The 13,676-nt window shown below is 45.6% G+C and overlaps 1 protein-coding gene across 1 annotated transcript in view; it reads left to right on the top strand.

The window, feature by feature from the left end:
- Nucleotides 1-13,676, top strand: part of LOC107663787 (plexin-D1-like) — a 79,550-nt gene that overhangs the window by 30,321 nt on the left and 35,553 nt on the right. Inside the window, exons 10-14 of the mRNA XM_016454121.1 lie at nt 1,133-1,222; nt 1,406-1,496; nt 7,794-7,951; nt 11,736-11,881; nt 12,325-12,430. Coding sequence (XP_016309607.1) covers nt 1,133-1,222; nt 1,406-1,496; nt 7,794-7,951; nt 11,736-11,881; nt 12,325-12,430 — 591 coding nt within the window. The remainder of the gene's footprint in view (nt 1-1,132; nt 1,223-1,405; nt 1,497-7,793; nt 7,952-11,735; nt 11,882-12,324; nt 12,431-13,676) is intronic.

Raw genomic sequence — 13,676 nt, 5'->3', positions numbered from 1 at the left:
CACACACACACACACACAGACACACACACACACACACACACACACACAGATGTGGCTCCTGTCAGAGCTCTGTCTCAGTATTGATGGGCTGTGGTTTGCACAGCTCTTTTGACCCTGTTCGCTCACTCTTCAAACTGTCTGTATAAAATAGCATGGTGTTTGAGGAGCCTGTGCTGAGTAGATGCTGGAATACTCTACATCTGCAACACAGTGCAGACAAACAAGAGAAAAACATGTTCACAGACGTTCACTCTGTATTCCCCAGTAGACTTCCACTGAAAGTGTGTTACTCTCAGAGTGTTTTCTGCTGATTCTTGCAAATTGAGGGATGACCCTGTTGAAAAAAAAACAGCATATGTTGGTTAGGTATGTTTTGCAGCATGGCAGCTGGTTTGAGCTTGTTTGAGCTGGTCCTAAGCATCTAGCTCCTGCTCAGGACCAGCTCAAAATAGCTTCAATGCTTCAAAACACACCTAACCAACAAATACTGGTTTTTCAACTGGGGACTGTGTTATTTTCTGTGGTAGATCTGCCGTCCCAAACTTTGGGTTCTTCTGTGCATCAGAAATGAGGTAGAAATGATAAGACATGCTCTTCTGCAAGCTGTAGAGTAATGTAGTCCACTTTCCCAGACATGAAGCAGCCAGTGTCATCACAGCGGCCCAGATCAGGTCAGCAGGTCAGAAGCACACGTCTTAGATCGAGCTCGCTGCCGCTAACAGCTAAATGCTGAATCTCTCACAGACTGTTGTGCTGTGGCTAATGAAGGCCTTGCAGCGCTTCCTCTCCGTGTGGGTCTGCGTTATGGCTACCAGATGTGTGTGTGCGGCTCTTCATCATGACGTCTGAGTGTATTCTGAGCATGTTTTCAGCTGCACACAGAGTGGGAATGACTCTAGAGGGGAAGAGGGGTTTCTGAGCTCTGTACTGGAGTATCAGGAGTGTGATGTGATGTTGTGGTTTGTGAGGGTTTGCTCTGTGAGGACTGAGATCTGTCTGATCTGATCTTGTGATGTTGTCTGAGCATGCCTTGAGTCCCTCGGGACACTCTGATGGGATTGGACATAGCTGTGGCTCCGCTCATCACGTTCTCTCTCTGTGTGTGTGTGTGTGTGTGTGTGTGTGCGTGCAGGGCGCTGAGCTGGACTGTGATTTGGGCGATGGGCAGCTGTACAGAGCGCAGTGGCTGGACGGACTGGCGGTGAAGTGCAGTGGAGTGACCGTAAGTTCACGTCTGATTGACTCGCACTCACACCGACAGAGTAGCTCCAGTCTGATTCACTCTAAACACATCATACAGCTGGTTTCCTGTTACCTTTAGGAGATTTTACCTTGTAATATGTTTGCAACTGCAACTCAGATCTTTGATTTACTGATGAATAAGAGTGTTTATGTGTTTGTGCAGCTAAAAACTACAATGTGGAGCAAGAAATTCCAACTGAATCTGCGGAGAAGAGGAACCAGCACATATATAGACAGTCCAGAGCCAATGACAGGTATCAGCTCGCTCACACACACACACACACACACACACACACACACACACTCACACATAAACACACACACACACTCACAGATGCACTGATAACAGACGGTTCGCTGGTGTCCTTAAGGATGTGTGTGAAATCCGTGTAGTAATCACATTAATGCTGAGCATGTGCCTCATCATCATCAGACTGTCTGCTGCTGACACTGACTCATCACAACACACACACACACGCACACACACACACAGTCTGAATGGGGGCATTCCATAGACTTCCATGGCTTTATATACAGCTAGTTACAAATACTATAACAGAAAACGTCTCCAGGTTACGCATGTAACCATGGTTCCCCGAAGGGAATGAGTCGCTGCGTCGAACGATATGGGAATGCCTACAGCGTGACCACGCTCTGAATCACATGTGTAATCAGTCCAATAGATGGGCGAGACGTCACGGGCTGGTGACGCAGCGACAAGGAAGCTATAAAAGCACGTGCGGTGGAACCGGTGTCAGCTTCTAGGAATGAAGCAAGCGCTTGCAGGGATGCCAGAAGTATGGCACTGAGACGCAGTGTCTCGTTCCCTTCGGGGAACCATGGTTACATGCGTAACCTGGAGACATTCCCCTTCAGGAACTCGAGCTGCGTCGAACGCTATGGAAACGAGTATGCCCACGCTGCCAGACTTACAAATCCCTGCACAATGTGGAAGCTAGGGCGAGAGAACAGAAGAGCCCAGGCCATAAAACCTGACGAACATGAGGGGCGTGGACCAACCCGCAGCGTTGCAGATGTCCTGCATAGACACACCTGCTAGAAAGGCCTTAGAGGCCGCCACACTCCTAGTTGAGTGAGCCTTGACGCCCAGAGGCGAGGGGAGATCAGAGGACTCGTAAGAAATGGAAATGGCATCCACTATCCACCAACTGAGGGTCTGTTTTGTAGCAGGAAGACCTCTCTTAGGGGGACCGTAGCAAACAGGCAGTTGGTCCGCCCTTCTCCACAGGGCAGCTCTGTGGACGTACGCATGCTCGCACTGGACACATACAATTAAGCTTCTGCTGGTCGGACTCCCGGAAGGGAGGAGGACAGAAGGCCTGGAGTACGACAGGCTGTGGTGCAGAGGAGGGGACTTTAGGAACATAACCCGCTCGAGGGTAGAGAAAAGCTTTGGCCATACCAGGCGCAAAGTCGAGATAGGAAGGGGCCACTGAGAGGGCCTGCAGATCCCCAACTCTCTTTAGAGAAGAAATCGCCAGAAGGAAGGTAGTTTTTATAGTGAGATAGTGATCAGAAATGTCTTCAATAGGCTCGAAGGGAGGCTTACAGAGAGCTTCTAGCACCACAGCCAGGTCCCACGTGGGGATGCGAGATCGTACCGGAGGCCTCAGCCTCAGCTCACCACGGAGGATACGTGTAACTAGGGGGTGTCTGTCAACTGACTGGCCACCAACAGGGGCGTGGTAGGCCGCAATGGCCGCCACGTATACCTTTAGGGTGGAGTGGGTCAACCCTGCGGAGAATGGGGCCTGCAGGAACTCCAGAACTGTACCAATCGGGCAGTTAGCTGGGTCGAGCTGGCGGTCTCTGCACCAAGAAGTAAAAAGTTTCCTCTTCAGGGCATACAGTTTTCTCGTAGAGGGAGCTCTGGTTTGGAGGATGGTCTCGAGTTGTGTCCCCTCAGGGGCCACACCCATAACTTCCACAGCTCCGGGCGGGGGTGGAATATCGTGCCCTCCGCCTGTGAGAGGAGATCCCTCCTGACGGGAATCTCCCATGGAGAGCCATTGAGGAGAGAAACCAGGTCCGAGAACCATACTTGGCCTGGCCAGAACGGGGCTACTAGCAGTAATAATAATAATAATAATTAGCAGAGCGTTCGGGGGGAAAGGCGTACAGACGAAGCCTCGGCCACGTCTGTACCATAGTCAGAGAGAACCAGAGGGGACAGTGCGATGTCGTATGAGTCGCAAACAGGTCCACCTGAGCCTGGCCAAGAGTTCTCCATATCTGCTTCACCACCTCGGGGTGAAGCCTCCACTCCCAGAGCCTCGGCCCCTGCCTCGACAGGATGTCTGCTCCCATATTGAGATGCCCAGGGATGTAAACAGCTCTTAGAGAAACGAGCTTCCCTTGGGCCCACACAAGGATCTGGTGCGCCAGCTTGTACAAGGGGCGCGAACGCAGACCTCCTTGGTGGTTGATATAAGAGACCACCGCTGTCGTCAGTGCGCACCAACACATGACGATCTCTTAGGTCTGGGAGAAAATGTTTCAGTGCTCGAAACATGGCCAGCATCTCCAGGCAGTTGATGGTCGGTGCGCACCAACACATGGTGACCTCTTAGGTCTGGGAGAAAGAGTTTCAGAACTCGAAACATGGCCAGCATCTCCAGACAATTGATATGCCACGTCAGATGGCGACCACTCCACAGACCGCAGGCAGGGTGGCCACTCATGACCGCACCCCAACCGGTGAGAGACACATCCATCTCTAGCGTTATGCGGCGACAAGGAGCTCCCAGCACCGGGCCCTGAGACAAGGACCAAGGTTTCTTCCACATGTCTAAGGCACGAAAGGCAGCGCCGCATGACCTTGATCATGCGAATCGGGTTTCCCCTCGGGGAGAACCCCTTGGTCTTGAGCCACCACTGTAGGGGCCTCATGTACAGCAGGCCAAAAGGTATCACATTGGACACCGCTGCCATCAGACCCAGCAGTTTCTGAAACTGCTTGACAGTCAGTAACCGGCCTTCTCTCACTCTCTTGACTGCCGTGATGATCGACTCGATCCAAGCAGGGGACAGACGTGCCTGCATCGTGGTCGAATCCCACACCACTCCCAAATAAGTGGTCCTCTGTGCTGGAGAAAGCACACTTTTCTTTGAGTTTAGTCTTAACCCCAATTCTTTCATGTGTGCAAGAATGACATCTCGATGTCGAACTGCGATTCTGCTCTGCGATAGCTAAAATCAACCAATCGTCGATATAATTGAGTATGCAGATGCCCTGGAGTCGCAGGGGAGCCAGAGCTGCATCCACACACTTCGTGAAAGTGTGGGGTGAGAGTGCAAGGCCGAAAGGAAGAACCCGGTATTGGTAAGCTTTGCCCCCGAAAGCAAACCTCAGGAATTCCTGTGTACAGGGGAGCCAGAGCAGCATCCACACACTTCGTGAAAGTGCGGGGTGAGAGTGCAAGGCCGAAAGGAAGAACCCGGTATTGGTAAGCTTTGCCCCCGAAAGCAAACCTCAGGAATTCCTGTGTCTGGGAAGGATGGAGACATGGAAGTATGCGTCTTTTAGATCGATCGTGACAAACCAGTCTTCGGACCTGATCTGAGACACGACTTGTTTGAGTGTGAGCATCCTGAACTTCAGTTGCATGACTGAGCGGTTTAACTGACACAGATCTAAAATCGGACGCAACCCTCCATCCTTCTTTGGAACTATAAAGTACCGGCTGTAGAACCCGGACTCTCTTTCGTGAGGAGGGACCACCTCGATGGCCTCCTTCCTCAAGAGTATTCACTTCTTGTTCTATTACCAGAGCCTGCTCGGGGCCCACCAGGGTGGAAAGGACCCCGTTGAAAGGAGGCAGAGGAGACTGGATTCTGTAGCCCCTGTTTGGAAACCAAACTGGATTCTGTATCCCCTCTCTACAGTTTGCAGGACCCACTGAGACAAATTTGGCAGTAGTTTCCACGCTGTAAAATAGTCTACTAAGGGAGTCTCTCGAGACTGACCTCTGGTGTAATCAGAGCAGCTAGCTCGGTGCCCTGAAGCGGCGCACCGGCAGGGGACGGCCGAACTAGCTGCTCTAGAGAGCTCCGTAGAGGTAGCAAGCCTCTTAGTACCGCAACGTTTCCGGGCGGTAGCTGAGAGAAGCGCTCCCGGGAGACCGCTGCGACCTGGAGCACCGGCAGGGTTGGCAGAATGATCTCCTGAGGGCACTGAGGAGAGACAGGCACCGTGTAATGCAGTGAACCCCACTCTTCCCCAGGGGGGCCTGCCCTCAGAAGTCCTGAAGCACTGGCGTCAGGACTTCTTCGCCAAGGACTTCTTAGCCTCCAGAATAGTTCTTAGATCTGGCTTAGGCTTTGAAGCCCCCGACCCAGAGCGCCGTTTAGACCCCTGGTCCCGACACGGAGAGCGCGAGAGGCGACGCTCTGTTTTTGGGCATTCCTGTACGAGGAGCTGGTACGCGGAAGGCTGCTCCCGCCCGGCAGCCCCCAGAGTTGGAGAGCGGCGAGGGATGAACCGCTAAAACGCCGCCGCTTGTTTACGAGCCTCCTGGTACCTGTCGACAACGGAGTTGACGGTGTCGCCGAACAGGCCAGAAGGCGCAAGCGGGACATTGAGGAGGAATGACCTCATATCGGACAGGGTCAACCACAGATGCCTCTTCGCTGCCACCATAGCTGCCATAGACCGACCAATAGCGCGGGCAGTCTCCTTGGTGAGAGAAAGGTCAGTGGCTCTCCTAAGCTCTGTAATATTATCAGAATTAATCTTCTCGCCTTCATTCAGCTCTTTAAGCAGGTCGGCTTGGTAAGCCTGTAACACCGCCATGGTGTGCAGACACGCACCAGCCTGACCTGCTGCCACATACCCCTTACCCAGCAGCGCTGAAGATGTTCGCAGCGGCTTGGAGGGCAATTCCGCACCGGGGGACAGATAGCTCGCGAGTATCTGTTCAACCCGGGGGATCGCCCTGTAACTGTGCTCATTCAACCCCGCAACATTGCCATAATGTGTGGAGATCGGGGAAAAAAGGCAGGCTCCGGTGTGGAGGTGGTGGCCTTGTCCACAGAAAGCATTCATCTGATTTAATTTTCTGCGGTTCGGCTTGTTTCTCGGCCGGCCAGTCGATGTTTAACTTGGCTACAGTGCGAGTTACCACCTCCAACAGATCCTCATTCTGGGGCGATTGAGGGGTGCGAATCCTCCACGCCGCTCTCCACGTCAACCTCGGAGGAGGAAGACAGACGAAGCGTCGAGCCCGCTCTCCGGGGGAAAGAAACTGCAAAACAGGCTTCCGATCTCAGAGAGCGGGCACTGGATCTGGCAGGTGAGGAAGAAGATAGGGTCTCGCCCTCAAGAGCCGACTCTGCATGCTTCGCTCCCAAGCAGACCACGCACAGACTGTGTGTATCCCCGCTCGTGATGTAACGCGGGCAGGGAGGAACACACAGCCTATAACACGATCTGCTTTCACCCTTCAAATGTTTTGTCTTAGCCTCAGCCTTAGACATAGTGGAGCGTACTGGGACAAACAACACCAAATAAGACTCAAAAACAGAGAGTATGACTGACACTACACTGAGCGCTTGCTGAATGACAGAAAGCTGACACCGGTTCCACCGCACATGCTTTTATAGCTTCCTGGTCACTACGTCACCCGCCCGTGACGTCTCGCCCACCTATTGGACTAATTACACATATGATTCAGAGCGTGGTCACACTGAAGGTGTTCCCATAGCGTTCGACGCAGCTCGAGTTCCTGAAGGGTTACTTTTTTTCTGTTATAGATTTTGTCAACATCAGCTAATCAACATCAAGATTTTAAGTTAAATGTATATGAAGGTGTATTGTAATAAATGTTTTAGAAGTAGAATAAAATAATGATTTGTTTTATTTTAGAATAAAACCAAGATTATTAGTGTATATTTAACCAAAAAATTATATTTCAGTGCTTCAAAGATTGACATGCAATTTAATATGTTAATTACCATTTCTTAGTAATTAATTGTGAAATTTACTTGCAATTTCTGAGTGAAAATTGTCTACACCATTTTTTTTGTGTTTGAGGGAATATGTAAATTTTAGGTACTGATTTTATATATTTTTTTAGTTTTTCAACATTGTAATTACCTTTGTCTAAAATAGTTGACTTTAATGGTCCTGCAGTGTGACAAATTAATGAACTCATTGTGTAATAATGTGTAATAATGCACATGTAATAATTTAATTTCATTCAAAGAGAAATTCCAGCACATCCTGTTTTTGTTCATTATTGGTTAAAGTTTTCAGACGTGTTGTTTGAGAGTTCACTGACTGTTAGAGTGAGTAGCCCAGTGAGCAGCAGCGATGACGCTGGTGTTTTAACACAGATATTATCAGATACACAGACTGTCCCGCAGGCCTGTAGTGTGTTGATGCGGTCATGTGCTCGTGTAGCAGCCTGTGTGTCCCCAGTTCACCCGCAGACGGCCCTGCCTGACCCTGACTGGGTTAAAGCAGTGCTTCAGACCTCTGGAAGAGCCTCAAAAGACAGATGTGTAATGTGTGTGTGTGTGTGTGTGTGCAGTGGAGGTGTACAGCTGCAGCGCGGGCGACAGCGACTGCTCTCAGTGTTGGGGCCGTCAGACGCAGGGCCACATGTGTGTCTGGTGTGATAACAGCTGTCAGCAGCGGGACCAGTGCCACGCCATCACCACACGCTGCCCAGACCCACACATACAGAAGGTACCGCACACACACACACACACACACACACACACACACACACACACACACACACACACACACTCACACACACACACACACACACACACACACACACACACACACACACACCTATCAGAAGGTTATCATGAGCAGCAGTAAGGTTAGACAGAGACTTTAACTCCTGTTTCTCAGATGTTTCTTCTGTAGAGATAGTTCAGTTCTCTCTAAATGAAAATCCAGTCATTGTTTATTCAGCCTGACATTCTTCTGAAGTTGTAGAAGCTTCTTTTGTTTTCTGGGCAGGAAACAAAGCATGCTATATTATTAAGACTAAGAAAAAAGGCCAGTGGCTTTAGAACAACACCGATATGATTGAATAATGACTCAATAGAACAGTTCCTTAAAGGGGTCATATGATGCGATTTCAAGTTTTCCTTTCTCTTTGGAGTGTTACAAGCTCTTGGTGCATAAAGAAGATCTGTAAAGTTGCAAAGACTAAAGTCTCAAATCCAAAGAGATATTCTTTATAAAAGTTAAGAGTCACCCACACCTACCTAAAACGGCTCGTTCTAACACGCCCCCACATGTCTACGTTGCTCTGTGGGAAGATTTGCATAACGCGGCCCAAATGTTCACGCAAAGAAAGTTTTACATTTCCGCTATAAAGCATTAGTCTTTTATAATATTGTTCTATAACCAGCTAACGAATCATAAAAAACAGAAGGGATCGGTTTGGGTTTGACATAAACAAACATGATTTAATAAGACAGTATAAGGGGTAAATATGCTGTAGCGCTTTTCCCTGAGGATTGATCACCACACACATGTGAAACAGACAGGAGAGCCGCACTGAGCTTGTGTTGGCTTCCTTTATGTTTTACAGGAGTGCTCAGATATAGAGCAGAGGTTCAGACAGATCCACTGCACAAACACGACACTGATCTAACCAACACAGCTCACAGCTTTTATTGTGCACGCTTCAGCAGTAGATGTTATTCTAGAGAAAAAACATATTTTATTTAATCATAGTCATTTGCAGCAACTGATGTCATCTAGGTGTTAATGTTAACAGACAGCTGTAAGTGTGTGCGAGTGTGTGAGTGTGTGTGTGTGTGTGTGTGTGTGTGTGTGTGAGTGTGAACTCACGTCTGCAGTTGAATGTGTTTAAGAACAGCGTGTGATTTGTGTGCTCTGCTCACACGTTCTCTTTCTGTCTCTGTGTCTCGCTTCGCTGAGGGTGTAAATGAAGGGAGCAGCAGGTGAAATGATGTGAAGCGGGACTCACACTCCGAGTGCTAATGATGCTCGCGGGACTGTTTACAGGCCGTCACAGATCTCACATATGTGTCTTTACATATCCTACCTCGACGCCTTTCACTCTATTTTATGCAGTACTGTCTTTGTGATGAAACGTTTCAGTGCACCACTACCCAGAATTCTCTCTTCTCTGATAATATGACGGGCAGGTCATTTTTTTATTGAAACTAGTGGTTGACCGATACTTGTTTCTTGCTGATAACAATATCTCAAGATAAGATTAATTTAACGAACACGTATGTGATGCAATATTTAATCAAAATATTTGCAAGCAACATTTGCGGCTCTGACACATGACGAGAAGCTGAAAAAACACCTCTATTTAACACATTAAAAAGCAATGGCTAATGCCGAACATAGAGCAGCTTCTGTTTCTTTGTGCAGACTCCTGTGGTTGAGTTGAGTAGTCCAGTCACGGTCCTCCTGTCAACAGCACAGGTTTGGCACTGTTAATTTCCTTTTCCTGTTTGTCCCTCTTCAGCTCCTCCTGCCTCACTTCCTGTCATCTCTCTGCTGACACTGTGGATGAAAGTGACCCAAAAAAAACAACAAAGCGTTTCTGTGTGTCTCTGTCATTCTTTCCTCTTTACGCACTCTTCATTTATAAGCCACAACACTCAGGCATTTGACCTGCACAGATACACAGAAACCTCTGCAAATCTGCTGATTCATCCAAAATGCACAACACATCTACATCTACTAAACAGCAGTCGGTCACAACAAGCACATTTTCTGTGCATATTAAACAGGAATATTTTCATACTTTACAGCATCATTAATGTACATTTGATCTGCAGTGTTGGAAAGATCACTTTGGAAATGTATCAGGTTACAGATTACAAGTTACCCTATTTAAAATGTAATAAGTATAGTGTAACTATTTCAATTACTTTATTAATGTAACTGATTACATTTGATTATTTTTTTAATTATTTTCTAAATTCCTAACAAATGTTGGTTACACTTTACTTGAAGGGGTGTGCATAAGACTGACATGACACCTTCATAATCATGACATGACACCTACATAATCATGACATGACACATGTCATGAATATGAAGGTTTTTTATGCATGTTTATGACAACTGTCATTAAGTGTCATTCGCTCAGTTATGTCATTTTTAATGCAAATATGACATTATTTGACGTAACCCTAACCTAACCCTACCCCTACCCTTACCCCTAACCATAGCCCATAACAAAGACATCTCAAACAATGTCACCTTTGCATTAAAAATTACATAACTGAGCGAATGACACTTAATGACAGTTGTCATAAACATGCATAACACCTCCTTCATATTCATGACATGTGTCATGTCATGATTATGTAGGTGTCATGTCAGTCTTATACACACCCCTTCAAGTAAAGTGTTACCCAAACGTTTTCAACTGTAAGTCATTTGGAAACATGTAAAGCAGGCAGGGTTAACATTACAGTAGTACTCAACAAAGATTACTATCAGACTTTGAAAATCCTTTATCATTTTAATTAAAATGGTAAAAATTTAATTTTAAAACATAGCCACCTCAAAATCAGACTTACTTTCAGATCATTCTTGGGTTAAATGCAGATTTAAAATCATAACAAGAAATAGTTCAGTAGATATGATACTGTTTTTGAAATCAAATCTTTGCATAGCTGTGACAGGAAACACTGGCATCAAACAATGCTTTGAAAAAAAAAAACAGTCTTAAAAGATAAAGCATATAAATAATCCCAAATAGGAAATAAAACAGTTATTATATAAGCATGTGTCCTAAACTCCTGAAACATTGATGTGTCATATTTTAGAGCAGTCAATGCAAATTGGGAAAGAAATCAATCAAATGTGTATGTGTGTGAAAATCTTCAGATGTAACCCCCTTTGTAATTAACATTTTCATAAGTTACTGTAATTTAATTACATTTTTTTCTCAGTAACTGTAACTAATTACCATTACATTTATTTTGTAATTAAATTACGTATTTCCGTTATGTAACTACTCCCACACACTGTTGATCTGAGCGTCACTCTCAGCTCTTACATTTAACCCTGCATATCTGTAGTTTCACAATATTACTGTTTTTATTGTATAAATGCAGTCTTGGAGACTTTTTTTCAAAAAAAAAAAAAAAATCCTAATTATTCCAGTCTTTTGACCAGTAGTGCACTTTAGAAACACATGTGAGCATGTGTGTGTGTGTGTGTGTGTGTGTGTGTGTGTGAGAGAGAGAGAGTGTGTTTGTGTGTTTTAGGTGCACAGATTGTTTATGAGTGAAGTTGTTTAGTCTGAAGTCTGAATGACCCAAACCATGATGAACATTTAAACATGTTGGGTTTATGATAACTGTTCTGCCAGGATTTCAAAATAAACCATGAGCTGATCTTCCCACTCACTCCTGCAGTGTCTCGGCTCTCTTCTGTGAGAAACTGACTGACCTGTAACCGTTTTCTCAGTCGACTAGCTGTGGTGTCTCAGTCAGTGTGTGTTGATGTGCAGGTCGAGCCACTGTCGGGGCCGCTGACCGGTGGGACGCTGCTCACGGTGCAGGGCAGGAACCTCGGACACAGCGCCACTCAGCTCAACGTCTCCATCGGCCATGTGCCCTGCAGTGTACTGCCACAATACTACACTGTCTCAGTCAGGTACAGGACACAGATCAAACACTCACACCCTTCATATCTACAGACACACACTACCTGCTGTTAACCATGTTTAACCACGTCCTGCACTGAATGACAAATCCATCACTGCACAGAGCGTAATTTGGATGTGATTGACAGTCCAGACTGATATAATGTTGATTTGAGCTTCACATGATGTCAGAGTTCATCTGTGCTTCATTTTTTACACTGGACACTGTTTATTGTGCAAAAGTACACAAAAATGATTCATTTAGCATCAACTGTAATGTAGGCAGAAACTATGTTTATCCTTGTTGCAGGTGAGCCATATTTAGTGTCATCTGGATTGTGTTGTAATTGTATTCATGGTTTTTGAGGGCGTCACACAGCTAATTATCCAAGCTTCACCAAATGACAGATGAGTTTATGGCTCGTGATCCAGCAGTTTGTGTGTGTCGCTACAGGTTGGTTTGTGAGACTGGTGCATCGTGGGAACAGACGAGCGATCATGTGACAGTGAGAGTGGCCGGGAACGCTGTGGGCGTTTCAAAGGACATCTTCTCCTTTGTAGTACGTGCAAGGCTTTTGTTCTCTGTTGATTTCCATTTCACACCCTCAGACTGATGATCCTCTCCCGCATTCACTCTTTTGTCTTCATCCTGATTTATTTTCCCATCACACCGTTCGCTGTGTGTTAGACCACCCTCTTTATTCCAGTATAACAAAAGGAAAAATATTAAGACTTAAATAAAGATAATTATTTGTGTGGCTGTTTATGCAGAGTATTCCATATCAATCACTTATGCGATTCCATTTCTGTTAGGCTGCAGCCTATGTAGACAGCGTAGCAACTCACTAGGATTTGAATCTATATTTATTCGTAAGAGACAAACAAAGGCAGATTCTCTGAAGAGCAAACAGCTTAAGCAGCTTAACAGTATTACATGTGAATCTGTAGGAATATTGCAGTATTGTGTTATAGACTTTGTCATAATGAATTAAATTATCTTTATGTGTAATGCGAGTGCCATTTTCTAGATATGGCACCACGTCCAACAATTTTTGCATACATCCCAGTATGACTTAGCCCAGTATAACAAAATGAAAATGATTAAGACTTGAAACATTTTAAATAAAGATAATTGTTTTACCAAGTTCAAGATTAAGTTTGAGGATGATTCTCACAAAGTTATATTTTTAAGAATTTGTCCAGACAAATTAAAATATTTTTTAATTTCCATGATTCACAATTTATGTATACAGTGCAACAGCAAAAACTGTGAGGAAAAAAAAATAATTTCACATTTATTTAGATCATTTTCTATAACTGCAAGTCAAGCTGAGTACCAAACAGAACCACACGGAGACAACAGACAACAGACCGCTATACCAGTCGCCTTAATCTGACTCTATATAAACATATACGGATCCATTCAGAATTATTAAACAGAGCAAAACACAAACTAAAAAAGTAAATAAAAACATTCGGTCCCACTTTATAGTAAGTGGCCCTAATACCTGTGTACTTGCATAGTAACTAGATGTGTACATAGTACACATTGGTACATAGTATCTATAGCTGTAATGTTTGAGTAACTACACATATGTAACAACCCACTGAATGGTATGTGTAAATACAAATGTGTAACAGGACATTGGTAACAACACTTTTTGGTAATGAAAGTACAAATGTGTAACAGGACTAACAGCACTTTTTGGTAAAGAAAGTGTTACACTTAATATTAAGTAAACAATTCCTATGGATTTACCATGTAATTACTCTGATGTTACACAGCAGCGGCCAGTAAGTTAGGCT

The sequence above is a fragment of the Sinocyclocheilus anshuiensis genome, unplaced genomic scaffold, assembly GCF_001515605.1.
Source record: "Sinocyclocheilus anshuiensis isolate Anshui unplaced genomic scaffold, SAMN03320099.WGS_v1.1 scaffold105, whole genome shotgun sequence".
NCBI lineage: Eukaryota > Metazoa > Chordata > Actinopteri > Cypriniformes > Cyprinidae > Sinocyclocheilus > Sinocyclocheilus anshuiensis.
Note: the sequence above shows the minus strand (reverse complement) of the source record. Positions and strands in the feature narration are given on the sequence as shown.